Consider the following 16,350-nt stretch of genomic DNA (forward strand, 5'->3'; position numbering starts at 1 on the left):
AGTGCGCACACGTGTAGTTACATCACGACCCGGCGTTTCTCGTAGGAGCGGCAGCCGATACTTAACTCTATTTTGCTCAACCACTTGCTCTATCTACTGGCATTCAGCGATGACTACACGAGATGCAGTGATATGTAGTGTCAGTGCTCTGGCTGCCTCGGCTTTGGCGGTGGCCGTCTATAGGTATTTCCCAAGACGAAAGCAAAATGCCTACGATACCAAAAAGCTGGTAAACGAGTACCTACTTTTCCACTATGGCAAACCAGAGGAAGTGCTTATGTATGATTTCGGGCCCAAAGATGCGCTGGATTTCCCGAGGAGATGTGCCGATCTATGCATAGAGCATACTGGGGTATGTGAGTTCTTTATTATATAAAAATGATTTACGTAATTTCGATCAAGATTGTTTCTGATCCAAACGACCAAACATTCAGACTGTGACAAATGAATTTAAGTAAAAGACGTTTTTTTTTTTGTGTGTGTAATTTTTTATATTATGATGTTATGCCTTGTTCTTTTCAATGTTGGAAGATGTGCAGATATTTTGATATATTTTTTGTATAACTTATTTTAGGTGTGCCATGTCATGTTGTCCACCAAAATCATAATAAATTATCATAAATTATTTGAACCTTGATATAACAATTATCTCTGTACATCTCTCGTGATTCTGCTCTAGCAAATAGTATTTTGTTAAATAATCTTGATAAAGCATTTTTTTAATGTACCACTTTGATTTTTCACCCCCTTTATCATATCATTTTATTGATTTAGAGATATGCGGTATAACCTATCAACAATCACAATCTCTGGCCCCAGCGATAGCAAAACATGTCAGGAATAATCCAAGTTTCAGTCCTGTGGCATTGTGGGAGTTCTACTGTAATAAAAAAAAGCCGTATGTTTATTAAAAAAATTTCGATAGCAGGTTTTAAGCTGAAAATAGGAACACCCTTAGAGCATGCTATTTGTGTACCAATGCACACTAGCTCAAATCTCACATGAGACATGGATTAAAATATTACAGAAAATGATGTCAGAAAAACAGTTTAGTAAGCTCAATGCCTACTTCCAGCCCCTTGTACTTGAAGTTCTCCTGTGACCACCCAATGACAAACAAAGAGTGACTTAATTCTGATTTCTTTGCTAGGATGAAGTCCCCTCATTAGCTCTGGACATTGGTTGTGCTGTTGGAAGATCAGCATTTGAACTGGCCCGTCACTTCAAACATGTTGTTGGAATTGATTACTCCAATGCCTTTGTTGATACATGCATCCAATTGAAGCTTCTTGGAAAGCTCAGCTATGAGGCAACAACTGAAGGAGTGCTCACATCTCAACATGAGGCTGTTATTGATTCACAAATCGTGAGTTTCCGTTTATGTTCTTCAAGATACAATACAATAAATATTATATTGAACATACTTTGGTAGTGGTCAATTGATTTCCTAAAGCCCAGGACCTCCTAGAGTAATACACTTGACCAGATAAAATCCATACACCACAACTATAAGGGGGAAAAGGCAATGCCAAGAAGGTCGAGGAGGGATTGGGGGTATTTAACAAGAAAATTTCCTAATTAGGGAATTTTGTCTAGAAGTATACAACTAGAGTAATTGTTAGTGTTTACTTTAAGTTACTTTCTACATTTCTTTTAAAAAATAGTTGACAATTTGATATTCAGGATAGAAGCAAGACCTCATTTCAGCAGGGAGATGCCTGCAATTTGCCATCAGATCTTGGGCAGTTTGGTTGTGTTTTGGGGGCTAACCTCATTTGCCGTCTCCCCAACCCATATAAGTTTCTGGATCGGCTTCCCACCCTGGTCGCACCTGGTGGTATCGTTGTCCTGACCTGTCCATTTACATGGTTAGAAGAATATACTCCTAAGGTAGGTGGCATTATTATTATTATTTTATTGAAAATTACTTGCAATTAACACTGTGATTTGAAGTGTAAAGTTCAGGGCAGATACAGGGTGGGGGGGGGGGGAGTGGATTGCAGGATTCAAAATAACTTTTTTAAATCTGCTAGATTTTGCTGGCTTTCTGGATTTTGGTTGGTATACTCAAAATGTGAAAGGGGAATACATAAAAAGAGCTGGCAAAGACCAGAAAACAGCGGCTATCGCCAGCAGCTGGCCGCTAGTTTGAACCCTGGGATTGGTTGCCCCTCATGACATGTCTCACATTAAATCTCAAACTTATGTCCAGGCCCTATTATCCAGCCCCCTTTATAAATTTTAGACCGCTCCTGGAGTGAATGGGCCACTCCTGGAATGGAAACACTGCTCGCTTTAGATATACTAGCTTCAACCTTCTTCCCCTGTTATGTATTGCTGTTACCTATACTCAGTCTGTCTTATCAGATTCCTGGGGCCGGTTCCTGAAAAAGTCAGATCAATTTATCTGCCAATAGGAGTTATACGTAGGTTAAATTTGCTTAGCGGTGGATAGCTATCCGACCGATAAAATCTGGTTCCTGAAAGCAAAGTTATCCCTCCGATAGCTATCGGTAGATAAGCGAGAAGAATTTTGCTTAGCTGTGGATAGCTATCCGACCGATAAAATCTGGTTCCTGAAAGCAAAGTTATCCCTCCGATAGCTATTGGTAGATAAGCGAGAAGAAAACTGGTTTGATAAGTAAATTGTACACAGGAGACCCAGTAAATCAGCAAATATTAGCCAAGTTTTACCTTCTTTTTTTTATTTCACCGGAGAATCTTCATAACATCTCTGTTTTTATTGCAATCACCTCCATTCAGTCCCAAATTTGTTTTCAACTGGTTTAAAAATCACTAGTTTGACTTGCATGCGATTTTAGTCTCCCATTAACGCCAACTTGAAATTAAGAACTTCGGTTTTACAAAATGGACGTCACCTAATATCTTGGGGTTTATTAGGGCTTGTTTCTTCAAGCTAACGTACGAAAAACGCCAAAATCCACCAAGCACCATTTTGAATCACCACAGTATTTCCAACTTGTCATTTGCAAACAATATGTTGTAAGTGCTAATGATCAACTTCAAGCGACACCCTAGGACTTTAATGACTAGATAAATGTTGGAGGGTTTAAAACTTAATTTTATTTGAGGTTTTTTTCTTTCTAAAACCCCAATTGTACAAGTTTTGACTTTTATTTCCAAGCTTGGGAGCCCTGTGTTCTCCCAATAACCATGGCAACAGCTCATCCGCCATCTTGGATTGCATGACTTATAGCGACTTATCGGGCCCTCCCGACCCCTGCTATCTTTATCTGCTACTTTATCAGAGGATAACTTTATAGGAACCTAATTTATCTACAGATAAATTTATCTGGGGATAAAGTGCATATTTATCTACCGATAACTGCTAATTGAGCTTTGAGGAACAGGCCCAAGAGTGCAAATTACCTCATACAGGAAACCCACTCTTTTCTGATTACTTGATTACGAGTATAGCATAGCTCATATGTAAGAAATCCTTGACATGTTGCATTTTGTTGTATACCATGAATTGACAAGAAACATGACATCTTGGGGTAAATGCCATTGTTTTGTTATTTTGGTTCTTCCACATACCTAATGTTAATTTCATGAATTTTATTTTTCATTTTACTAGAAACTGTGGCTTGGAGGATACACAGACTCATCAGGGAATCCTGTTAGTGGAGCAGATGCACTGAAAGCATATCTACAGCCAAACTTTGAACTGATTGAAACCAAAGACATGCCTTTCTTTATCCGAGAGACGGCACGCAAGAATCAGTGGTCTGTAGCACAAGTGTTTATTTGGAGAAGGCGTAAAAACACTGTTGAGAAGTCTTGAGCTATAAAAACAATGCAATTTAAAAATTTAAATAATCGACTCTTGTATAAATCACTGATTGTAGTAATGCAAGATATAATTTAAAAAGAATTCACAAATTGCAGGTTAGAGAGGGGCATTTTGTTATTTAAACATACTTTGTTTTATTTGAATGTATTTACAGTGTAGAGGGCCAATGATAAATGTGTAAAAAGTAAAAGAAAAAAAGTAAAACTTAAAAGGCCTAATGGAGTTTGTATTTCCTGTTTTTTCACTTAACATGTAGCTATCACCACTGTTTTTTTAAACATATGAACTAAGATAACACAGGGTTAGATACCATAGCATGTACATGTTTAACAAAACAGACCATCACCAAGATTACCATGACGGAACATAACATCACTAAGGCAACTGCAACAGAACAGACCATCACCAAGGTTACCACAACAGAACTTAACATCAGCAAGGTTATCACAATAGAACAGATCACCACCAAGGATATCACATAGAACAGATCATCACCAAGGATATCACATAGAACAGATCATCACCAAGGTAACCACATAGAACAGACAATCACCAAGGTTATCACAATAGAACATCGCCAAGGTTACCACAACAGAAGATGCCACCACCAAGGTTATCACAATAGAACAGATCACCACCAAGGATATCACATAGAACAGATCATCACCAAGGTAACCACATAGAACAGACAATCACCAAGGTTATCACAATAGAACATCGCCAAGGTTACCACAACAGAAGATGCCACCACCAAGGTTACCACAACAGAACAGACCATCACTAAGGTTTCCACAACAGTAGAACCGAATGTCATCAAGATTACAACAACAGGACAGACTATCACCAAGGTTATCACAATAGAACAGACCATCACAAAGGTTACCACAATAGAACAGACCAATGTTACCAAAATAGAACAGACCATCACCAAGGTTTCCACAACAGAACAGGTTATCACAATAGAACAGACCTTCGTCGAGGGTATCACATAGAACAGGTAATCACCAATGTCATCACATAGAATATACCATCACCAATTTTATCACATGGAACATATCACCAAGGTTACCACAACAGGACAGACCATCACCAAGGTTACCACAACAGAACATACCATCACCAAGGCAACTGCAACAGAACAGACCATCGCCAAGGTTACCACAACAGGACTTAACATCACCAAGGTTATCACAATAGAACAGACAATCACCAAGGTTACCACATAGAACAGATCATCACCAAGGTTATCAAATAGAACAGACCATCACCAAGGTTTCCACAACAGACCATCACCAACGTTACCACAATTGAACAGATCATCACCAAGGTAACCGCAACAGTACAGACCATCACCAAGGTTACCACAACAGGGCTTAACATAACCAAGGTTATCACAACAAAACAGACCATCACCAAGGTTATCACAACAAAACAGACCATCACCAAGGTTGTCACAACAAAAAAGACCATCACCAAGGTTGTCACAATACAGTAGATCAGACCACCAATGTTATCACAGAACAGATCATCACCAAGGTTATTACATAGAACAGATTATCACCAAGTTTATCACAAGAGATCATCATCAAGGTTATCACAACAGATCATCACCAAGGTTATCACAACAGATTATCACCAAGTTTATCACAACAGATCATCACCAAGGTTATCACATAGAACAGATCATCAGCAAGGTTACCACATAGAACAGACAATAACCAAGGCTATCAAATAGAAAAGATCCTCACCTTGGTTACGACATAGAACAGATCATCTTCAAGGCTATTACATCACAAAGTTTATCACAACAGATCATCACCAAGATAATCACAACAGAACAGATCATCACCAATTGTCACAACAGAACATACCATCACCAAGGTTACCTCAAAAGAACAGATTATCACCATTGTTATCACATAGAACAGATCATCACCAAGGTTATCACATACAATATACCATCAAGAAAGTTATCACATAGAACACATCATCACCAAGGCTAACACAACAGAACAGACAATGATCAAGTTGGTGAGAGAACAGAACAGACCTCAACACACATGTACTAAAATGTGGTAAATTTTCTGTGATTATATTACTTATCATCTTTATTCTTACAAATAATTATACCTATAAGCAGTGATTGTTCTTAGAACTGCCATTTGCCAATTGCCATTTGCTGACAACGTTTATTGAAACAGGTGTATGTGCGATAAGTGAAGTGGAAAATGGATTGATTGATGGATTAAATAATAAGTGCACATGCCTAATTAACATTTGAACTTTTTTCATGTAATCTTCACTTTATTCATATAAGGGTAAAGAACCCAGAGTCAAGAACTTCACTCTTGTAGAATACAAGAAGACATACATTTTCCTGACTCATGGACAACGATCGTCAAGTCGGTCATTTATGATGGAAAAGTTTTAGTGTTGTCATGGTTCCTTGATCGCCCTGTTGCCTCCACTCGACAGGGGGCCGTGTTTTACATTCTTAATGATTCGCCAGCGATAGACATGCAATACAGAGATAAGTGTGTGGTATACCAAATGGGGTAGAAAGAACATCATTGGGGGCGAGCAGTAACCTCTTGAAATATAAGGTACGTTTGTCAATGCACCCGTCAGAATTTAGGAGAGAAATCTGGGAAGACATATATTTGTTACGTGAACTTATTGATGCTGCGTGACGTGTTACGTTAATCTTTCAATGCAAATAGCTTAACAGGCTTTGAGACCCGAGACTTTATGTGACCTTAGCTGATTATCTAAATTATTGTATTACTGCCCGTCTATTATTTGAAGACACTTGAAAAGATTACGTTTAAATCCAAATCAAGTATCATAACAACATGAACAACAAAAACAGCTGTTGTATCGTCATTAAAGCGGTAATGTCAATCACCAGTTTATTTCCGGTCGATTACGTAAAAATCTCCGATGATTTTTAACGGAAAACGCAAGATTGTAAAAGAAGTGTGTCTAATTGAAGCTTCTGTGAGGAAGTGACTGATAATTTAGAGCGGATGGCCTGTTAAATAGCGCGGACTCTAATAGATTCTTTTGTCTCTTGTCGGTTGAGGTTTCCGTCGGCCCTCCGGAAGTAAATTGGGCGATCGCCGCTTTAATTATATCTTTGTAATCATAGACTTCATCATCATTTTCATTATCATCTTTATTTATTTTTATAAATGTTACCTCATCCCTCTCCTTATCATCCCCACACCATCATCATCATTAAGATCATCGTCATCACTATCACCGAGCACCATGATCATTATCCTCAACCACAAATCAATATGATTGGAAGCTAATCCCCCCTATCACCCAAAACATTATCATCAGGCCCGTACCCAGGGGGGGGGGGGGTGCAGGGGGTGCTAACGCACCCCCCCCCCCCCCCCCCACAACGGCCGAAGGTCCACTTTCGGTTCTCAATAGACGTGCTATTTGTAGACAAAATTATAAAGCACAAGCTAGATCACTCAGGTATGTAGCCAAATCCGACAAAAAACGCCCCGTCGAGATACTGCAAAGACATACAAAAAATCCCTATTTGTTTTTTTTCGGGAGTAGTCATTTTTGGTGGTGGATTTTTATCAAAGAACTCTCCCCCCCCCCCTCCCTCACCCCCCCGGGAAAATTATGTCCACTTTGTCAGATTTCGCACCCCCCCAAGAATCCTGGGTATGGGCCTGATCATCATATTAATCTTCCCCACGTAGGAAATACGAGTATACTTGTCATTATCATCATTATCATCAATACATCATTCATTATAATCATTATAATTGTAAACTCCTCTCCCTCCTTATCACCCCCACACTATTATCATCATCATATCATCCTTGTCGTCTCACTGTAGACGCGTACACAAGGGGAGGCTCTTCTTTCACTTCTCTCTGTGTCCCTTCGCAAACCGGTTCTAGTTTTGATGTTTGAAACCAACTTCTTGGTTCCAATGTTGTTATTTAGGTGTACATCGTCGTAAAAAAAACTTCTGGGTCGAGGTTTCCAAAGGTGTCACTGGTAACGGCTGATTGTTGATGAAATGAGCCCAATTGTCCTTGCAAATGTCTTCGTAGCAGTAGTTTGTGTCGTCTATTTTTGTGCCATCTCTCTTGGGAGCATACAAAATTCCACTGACAGCTATTCTGGAGCTGGGCCAGCGACCTTTGAGTGCATTTACACAGTTTTTCCATGTTAACAGCGATTTCATTTACACGCAGTTTTCTTATGTCATTTGTGCCTGAATGTACAATAATGTGTTCATAATCGTTCCTGTCGTCGTCCATAGTTTGTATGTATTGTAGAAGCTCTTTCGTTCCTCCCGCGACGTATTGTTTATTAACGAAACAATCTGGACAAAATCGCCGTTGTTATTCCTCGCAGGATCGAATCGCCGATCAATAGAATTGGACCTTTTGCTTCACTGGTCTCGGGCTTGGTCCTGTTTGCGTCCATCCTAGTTTGTCTGGTCGGACTGGTCTGCTCCAATGGTTTTGTATTTGGACGTCCATTATGTTGTCTTTTCCAGGTCTCACTGGCTCTTTTACCGCGACCATATAAAACCCATGACTGCACATCCCCCCCCCCCCCCCCGTTAGTCAATCCTGGGTACGCGCCTGCATTGAGCATCGCCATCATTCTTTACCTAACCAGTTATTTTATCATCATCTTCACCGCAAATCAATTGTCACATACATCCAATATGAATTTGTAGAAAGATCTTATAACACAAGAGCCATATAGCCCGGAATTGACGAAGGGGGGAAGGGGGTACGCAGACATGTATCATAGGAGAAAGGGGTTTTTTGCTCTTTACACGCCTGACAACACTTAAAGGTTTCAGCTCCTTACTTGTTCACCGATGGGTTGCGGGGCGAGCAAAACTCTCACCACCCCCCACGGTACTGAGGAACATCTGACTAAGAAGAGCCAGTCGGACAATGGCAACCAGTCATTTGGTGGCAACAGATCGAGGCTGACTGAGCGACAGATTAAACTTGTACAGGATACCTGGAGACTTCTTATACCTAGCCAGAAGAAGACTGCGATGATCTTTTATCTCAAGTAAGTAGAAAATGTTTTTACTCAGCCAAATGAAAACGCGCAGATTTTGTAACAGAATAATCAGATGAGACGGCTTGCACCAAACAAAATGCTGTACTATTGTTTTAGTGCAAACAACTTTTAATAAAAAAAAAAACGCTCAATTTTGGTAAAGGAATGCGAACAACCTCCGCCTTCAAGCTACCCTACGCGTCAGGGTTTTTTTTCTTGGTCCCAGGCTTTTCAAAATAGTATGCCCCGTCCGGTGCGAGCGGGGCGTACTATTGGTGGTTTTCCAAGGTACCTGCAAACAGTCTTCTAACTGCTATGATTGCATTCCAGGCTTTTTACGCTGGATCCAATCTTCAAAGAAGTCTTCTCATTCCACACGGAAAACGAGGGGCAGCTTGAACAAGACGAACGATTTCTATTCCAGAGTCGAAAGTTCATGGAGATGATCAACTCGGCAGTAGATCGCCTAAATGACATTTCTCTCTTAGTTATGATCCTGAAATCCTTGGGCGAGGTCCACTGGACCAAGTTCAAGATCAAGCCGGAATACTACGAGGTATTAGTATGAATCCACTCACAAACCAACACGAATCTCGCAATTTTGATTGGCGCCCGTACTCACTATCTATTGAGCCATAGAAAAAATAAATTGTTCGAGTGTTGAGCTAGCGAGGAGTACGAGTTTTGTTCGAGGTTTGTTCGAGTTATCTGAGTTCGATTTAGTGGGTTCTATTGTATGTAAAAAAAGTCATCAGCTTATTGAGGCCTTTAAATATTTTCCTCCATTTTACTTCACTGTTGTGATTTTCTTATGCAGCCTGTTGGAAAAGCCTTAATATATTCAATAAGCAAAGGGCTTGGAAGCCTTTTTAATGACGAAATCGGAGAGGCCTGGCAAGCAATGTACGACCTGATGTCTGGGGCCATGATATCAGGAACAAAAGCAGTGCAGGCCAGAAGCCAAAATTCACTATAGCTAGGGCCATCTACTGTAGAAAAAGGAAGCTCAGGTCCAAATCAGCAACTGCAACAACAAGGGACACAGATAAAACACCGTTGCCTCGATTATAACAACAAACACAGAAGAAGAACCTACAAAACCAAGACAATGTATATTTGTAAAAATTCTCGACATTTTTTTGTTGTTGCTGTTATTGTATGAAGTTGTATTTTTTATTTTATACACACTGCCGTAGCAAGATTTGAAATATTTGAGGGGCACAATATAAAAAAAAAAGAAAATATTGGGGGCACAGCCACGCCCCTACTGGTTATTTCCGATATATTTTTAAATATTTGGGGCACGTGCAGTGCACGTGCACCTCCAAATTTACACCTATTTCAATAAATTTTGTCAGTGCAAATGGCGAATGGCAATTGGCAAATAATGGCAGTTCTAATTCCGTATCACTTTTTATGTGTATAAATTTGTAAGAATAAAGATGACAAGTAATGTAATCGCAGACATTTTCCTACATTGAGTAGAAATTTGACGAGTTCCACTGTTCAATGATATTTTTTGATAGCAGAACTGACATTTGACAATTGGTATTTGCCATTTGCACTAACAACATATTTTGAAATAGGTGTATATTTATCACAAAGCAAGGAGATTTTTATCTTCATCTTATTAACATAGACCCGTACCCAGGGGGTGTTACGGCCAAAAGTTCACTACTTTCGGTTCTCAATAGACGTGCTATTTCTAGGCAAAACTATAAAGCATAAGCTAGATCACTCTGGTTTGTCATTAATCTATGTCAGACTTTTTTTGTAGCCAAATCCGACAATAAACGTCCCGTGGAGATACTGCAAAGGCATAAGAAAAAAAAAAACCTTTTTATTCTTTCGGGGGTGTTCAGATTTGTACCTCTCCTTTCCCCCGGAAAAATTAGGTCCTCTAGTTTCGGATTTCGCACCCCCCCCCCCCCCCCCCCCCTTCCAAGAAAGAATCATGGGTACGGGCCTGTAATGTGTACAACAACGGCCATATCCAGACATATTTCACGGATACATGGAGGTGGCGGCAATAGGTGTTCATTATATATGAAGATAAAAATGCTCCAGGTGTAGACAGGTGGTCAGGTTTACTGCTACACTTTTATAAGACGTACCATTCCCTATGCACTACGCGAAAATCAGGGGGCGCTAAGGGATACTGCAGTCGTAACTGGTCCCCGGTTCGTCTTATACACGAAACTGCGTCTTGGGCTTCAAATATGTTTGTATCGTGCTCCTTCGCTCGAAGCGAAAAAAAAAATAATGATTTTTTTCCTTATTTGCGCGATGAATTCTTATATACTTTCAAACCCTTTTACCTGTGACTGCGTTTCTAATAAAAAAATAAGGGTAAAAAAAATATTCATCACAATAACAGCGACTTTGAAAAAAAACGAAAATTTTACTTAAATATTTTTCGTACTTTGCTATTAACTGTTGGCGGGATACCTGTCTCGCTGTGTACACAGCAGGCCCACCACTTCGTGTTGTTTTGGTTGGCGCAGTTCTCGAAGTGTTTCCTTTCTACTCTGAAAGCGCTCTCTGTTGATAGCCAAGCAGCATCAGTTTTCGGTGGGTTCATGGAGATTAGTCTACAAGATGCGACCTAAAGGCTTTCCATGGGCCTTACGGAGATCGTGAAACGTAAGTTAGAACATTGTGACAGATTGAAGCTTGTTTGTGTGATTTATGGCACTTTGCAAGCAATGTGGCTTCTCAGCGAAGCTAGATGCAAAAATATCGAGGTGCACACTCGTGGTTTTGCATCGATTTAGATTAAGCTCGCTGCTATAGATATCAGTCCATTCCATTTAATCCCGTTGCCTATTGTGCTTTTTTGTCCATCTTCGCGTCTGGCAATTAGTACAAAATGACTGTCATCTCGTGTTATTAGTATTCACTGATTTCTTATTCTTTCATTTCTGATTTCCTTGTTTCTTGTCAGGCCTCTCTTACTTTTGATTGAACGAACTAAAGGAAGGGGATATAATTACATTGCAATCCCGTGACATAAAAACAGCAATGCATTTGCTAGGCTCCTCAACTGAGCAATTTGATATGCCTCATATTACATAATACATAACATATGCAGGCTCTAGACGGTTATAAGGAGCGACAAGCGGCGATGGCAAACATTTGTACCGTAAGTATTTAGAGTGCAATGTAAATGTGCACCAATAATCAGTTATTCCATCCCTTGAATTAGTAAAAAGTAAAAGGTACCTAAAAAATACTAGCTAAACAGAAATAAGATGTTTTAGTGATAAAGTACAGAACTCCCCTAACAACTTTTTTCCATCATCAATGAAAGCATAGTCTCCTTTGCAGCCATCCATGTTTGTCCAATCCAATCCTGTTTGTGGGGGGTTGAAGCGCTTTCCTGGCAAACCCAGATGGCTGCAAAGGAAGGTGATGAAACCATAGAGTTTAGTAAAAGCTTTCATAAGTGATCAGTGTTATTGATCATGGAGGTCAAAACGAATCAACATCACTCACGGAAAATTGCTTTGGGTTCAAATCCCATATATTACAAGTGTTTGCAATAAGTGCCTTTAGAATAATGGAGTGTTTTCATTGGCTAAAATCTTGACACCATCTTGCGATAGTTGCTAACTATTAACTATTGGATCTCTGGCCAAAACAAAACAATGGCCACCAGATTTGCAAATGTGACGGACGAAGAAATAGAGGGATTTAAAGAAAATGGCATACCAAAAAAGACAAAAGAAGCAACAAAATTTTGAGTTAAACTCTTCCAAGGTCTCAAAAGTTTGTTTTTAATTTTATTTAAATTTTTTACACTAAAACTTTTGCTGTTTTGCAACAAATTGCGATAAATGTTTATATATTTTTGGTTTGGATGAATGGTTTCAGCAGCAAACCGAATTTACAAATGAGTTTGTAAATATGACAGTGGAAAAAATGAATAAATGCCTTTCAAGGTTTTATGCTTTGGTGCGAAACGGGAGCCACTACAAAAAAAACATCGATGTTGTCAGTCAGAGCCACCCTCTACCGGTACTAAAAAGTCCAAAAAACAAGAAGTTCAGCATTCGTGACAACAATTTATTCCATGAAGCAAACAATACACTAAATTTTTACCTGAAGCTCCTTTCAAGTACAGGCGAAATTGCAGCAACCATCCACAAAGATCCTATAACTAAATAATCCTGGGGCAATTCTCCCTTTGGTAAGCTTCCAGAATTGTTTGTTTACCTTCAACATCAATGTTAATTACTCAAAGTGACTGTCTTTCTGTGTTTTCTCTCTTAAGTTGATTCAAGAGAGTTTTTTTGTAAGCATTATCGAGATTATTATCCTTCCAGAATTGGGGAGACTTTGCATTGAACCATGTTGTTTGAAACTTGATCTAACTTGGCACTTGGCCTGCGCGCGCAGTGACAAGTGTATTTCATCACACGTTATAAAAATAAAATCTTTTTTTTAATCCTGGATCGTATGTTCATTTTATATTTTTCTATTGAATAGTGACTAGTGAAATTATACTAAAACAATTAGTTTCCTCAGGCGACATGACTGTCAGCTCATAGTCCCCACCGATAGTCACATCGCCTTCGGCGACTAATTGTTAAATAGCACAAATTAAACTAACCACTAAACTAAGGTTGGTATTTTTTTAGGAATGTGGTTGTTCCTGCTCCAAAATGCTAAGGTAGGTGTATTTAATTGAATTTGATGCACAGGATAGAATAATTCCTTCTTTCCCTGGGCTTCACATTTCTTTATATGATACACAAACACATGTTTTTTTAGCTTTAAAAGTCTTTTTGAAGCCCTTAATAAATCTTTTTTTGTGTGTGTGTGGCACAGTGATGGTGACACACTCCAGCCTGCGATGGACACATTGTCGAGACTTAAGGAACAACTTCAAAAGAGCGAGAGTTGGGTAGCAAAATTAGAAACAGAACTCAGTGAGTTAAGGCTTGCTGGTGAGAAAAACATAACAACAGCAATGGAGCAGCAAAAAAGGTTGGTGGCACTATGTTTGATAAGCCTACAAATTACATCCTAATATTGTGTGATTTTTTTTAAGCTGATGAATTTAAAACATACAAATATGGGAGAGGAATGGTAAACACCCAAACACAGGCGAGGGGGGCTTGGTAATGCTTTGGGAAGCTAAGTCCATTATTTAGATTCAGAATTTATATGAGGAATCGCACTGTTTAGTGCAACCAATCAGATGCTAAGCTCTCTTTTTGAATTAATTACAAGTTCTGACAAGGGTTGCTTCCCCTTGGCCTTTCTCTTTTGTGGGTAAAATGGTTAGATAAAAAAAAAAAGGATTTCTGGGGATACACTTGGAGCTGATATGGGGCAAGTTGAAAACTGTAACAAACACCAATTCTGTGTGTTGATTGTCCATTTGAGTTCAGAGTTTATTGTAAAGCCTCTAAAGGCCCTGTATATAAATTGAGGAACAGTTGCTTATTTGTAGAGGCTGCTCATTTTATTATTTACTTTTTTATTTTTTTTTCTCTCTCAGGCTTAAAGATAGTTATGATGAAACTGTGAAGCGCAACCAGGAACTTGAGGAGCAAGTTCTTAAAATGGTGATATAAAGTTTGTCTATGTTGATCTCCTCTAGCTAAATGCTCCGGGTCGATGGAGTGAGGAAACCCCCAATAAAAATTATGTTCTGCCCGCAAGACCGATTTTAATAAGTGTTCAGATTTAAAATGGGCGTGGAAACAACCTTTTTTTCCAATATTGGAAAATAAACTGATATACCTATACAGAAAAATTGAGAGGATGGGGCAAGTGATGTGAACTTGTCTTCTTAGGCTGTACGCTTTTTGCTTCAGCACATGACTCCCAAGCAATTTGTGGTCACCGTACTCTTTAGCGTTGCCCATCTTCTCTTGCATGAGGAGGCTAGGTTGAGCACTTATGGCCACATCTGGATAGCAGATGGAGGTCAAATTTATGTGAGCTTCATATTTTACAAAACAGTATAATTTGTTCTTTTTTGAAGGCTAATGGTATGTTCCTTTTTGTGTGCTGTTAATATTTTTTGTAGGCTGATGAGATGCAGGAAGAGAGAGAAAGGTTTGAGGAGGCGCTCAAGGTGGTTACTGAACGTCTTGTCGAGACTCGTGAGAAAATGAACAAAATGGAGACGGAAACGGTAAGGGGATTGATTGTATGGGAATTTATTGTATCAGCATTATCATTGATTGAAATCTAGGCGCATTGATTTTCACATAACTGTTTGAATTACCCACCATCAGGTAAAGAATCGCAAGGATTGTTCTCTTGTGGTCCAGCTCCTAAAATGCAACGATTCAAGAAATAAGAACTACCTCTCGGAGCAAGTTGACTCGGTAAGACGAAATAAGAAGTTTTTGTTTGACATAGTTTCAAACTATGGTCTCAGGCTGGGCCAAAGGTAGCAATGAGCTTAGTACTCCCCCTCAAACCGCGATATTTTCGATACTTGATTTACACTTTTATAAAACTGAACGTTTTGAAATATTTGTTTTCTATTCAGTTTCCACAAGAACTTAAAAGCAAACTCCAGGACGAACTAAACCTAGAAACTTCCAACACAAGCAAACAGAGGTCGAAAAGCCACCCTCCCCCGTCACGGAACAATACGCGCACTGCAGCCAAGTCCAGAAGGCTGTTCGCGCGGAGGAGCAAGTCCGCCAGTAGCGATAATACTTCAGGTGACCCACCCAAGAGGGCGGTACTAGCGGTGTATACGGGGGCAGGGTTTGACAACACTAACCCTACTAAAATATAGCGCCTTTAGATAGCCAGGAACCTGGAACTAGGAGCGGTCTTCTGGATTGGAGGGGACCGGAACTAGGAACGCTCCCCTGGGTTGGAGGGGGACTGAAACTAGGAACGTTTCTCTGGGTTGGAGAAGCACAGTTAATATTAACTATGGGAGAAGGAATGAGAAGGTCCTCTGGTGTGCGTCATTTTTGGTTTATGATTTACGGCTTGTGCGATTAAACAAATAACCTTTGATTGGCAGAGAAAGATGGAATTAAAGTTAAAGTTATTGAAAATGATGACTAAAGTTTTCAGCGATGATCATTATGTTAAAATTAAATTAACAAAAAACAAAAACCGTTGATCAATGAATGATTTTATAGGCCCTAAGGCTCGTGTGTATTGACTAAGTATTGGCCACATTTTCTGTTGTCAGATAGAACCATTGAGAATATAAGAAATCAACTCGAATTTTGGTTCGATCAAAATTCCAATCATAGATTGATAATTATTGTTTTCAAAATAAAGCGATAAGAAATTTTCTGGTAGATGTATCAATAACTATGAGTACTATTATTATTATGAGTACTATTATTATTATTTTATTACTGACAAAAATATTTTTGTATTTGAAATTATTTTATTGATAAAGTAAAAGTTATCTGAAATGTGTCTGATTGAGTCTTACAAAGCTACGATTTCCCCCCCGTCGACAGGCCCGCATATTTCGC

At 39.2% G+C, this 16,350-nt stretch overlaps 3 protein-coding genes across 9 annotated transcripts; all 3 read left to right on the top strand.

The window, feature by feature from the left end:
- On the top strand, positions 1-4,032 carry LOC5520849. Its single transcript, XM_001640511.3, has 4 exons — positions 1-352; positions 1,151-1,366; positions 1,684-1,890; positions 3,599-4,032. Exons 1-4 carry the CDS (start codon positions 110-112, stop codon positions 3,803-3,805), a joined length of 873 nt encoding a protein of 290 aa, XP_001640561.2. The 5' UTR covers positions 1-109; the 3' UTR covers positions 3,806-4,032.
- Positions 4,033-5,844: 1,812 nt separating this feature from the next.
- On the top strand, positions 5,845-10,612 carry LOC5520850 (neuroglobin). Of its 4 annotated transcripts, none has more exons than XM_048729842.1 (4): positions 5,845-6,417; positions 8,207-8,887; positions 9,209-9,434; positions 9,696-10,612. In XM_048729842.1, exons 2-4 carry the CDS (start codon positions 8,685-8,687, stop codon positions 9,852-9,854), a joined length of 588 nt encoding a protein of 195 aa, XP_048585799.1. In that variant the 5' UTR covers positions 5,845-6,417; positions 8,207-8,684; the 3' UTR covers positions 9,855-10,612. The 4 variants fall into 4 exon arrangements, with proteins under 4 accessions (XP_048585799.1, XP_001640562.2, XP_048585800.1 ...); XM_001640512.3 differs by having other exon boundaries at positions 8,660-8,887; XM_048729843.1 differs by having other exon boundaries at positions 8,667-8,887.
- A 737-nt stretch (positions 10,613-11,349) lies between these two features.
- On the top strand, positions 11,350-16,287 carry LOC5520744 (brain-enriched guanylate kinase-associated protein). 4 transcript variants are annotated; one of them, XM_048729944.1, is made up of 8 exons: positions 11,350-11,521; positions 11,823-12,020; positions 13,519-13,550; positions 13,709-13,867; positions 14,385-14,451; positions 14,919-15,026; positions 15,130-15,222; positions 15,390-16,287. In XM_048729944.1, exons 2-8 carry the CDS (start codon positions 11,964-11,966, stop codon positions 15,642-15,644), a joined length of 771 nt encoding a protein of 256 aa, XP_048585901.1. In that variant the 5' UTR covers positions 11,350-11,521; positions 11,823-11,963; the 3' UTR covers positions 15,645-16,287. The 4 variants fall into 4 exon arrangements, with proteins under 4 accessions (XP_048585901.1, XP_032221785.2, XP_032221784.2 ...); XM_032365893.2 differs by having other exon boundaries at positions 11,351-11,521; positions 11,970-12,020; XM_032365894.2 differs by lacking the exon at positions 11,823-12,020.
- The last annotated feature ends 63 nt before the right edge of the window (positions 16,288-16,350 follow it).

Source organism: Nematostella vectensis, chromosome 7 (assembly GCF_932526225.1).
Source record: "Nematostella vectensis chromosome 7, jaNemVect1.1, whole genome shotgun sequence".
Taxonomy (NCBI): Eukaryota; Metazoa; Cnidaria; class Anthozoa; order Actiniaria; family Edwardsiidae; genus Nematostella; species Nematostella vectensis.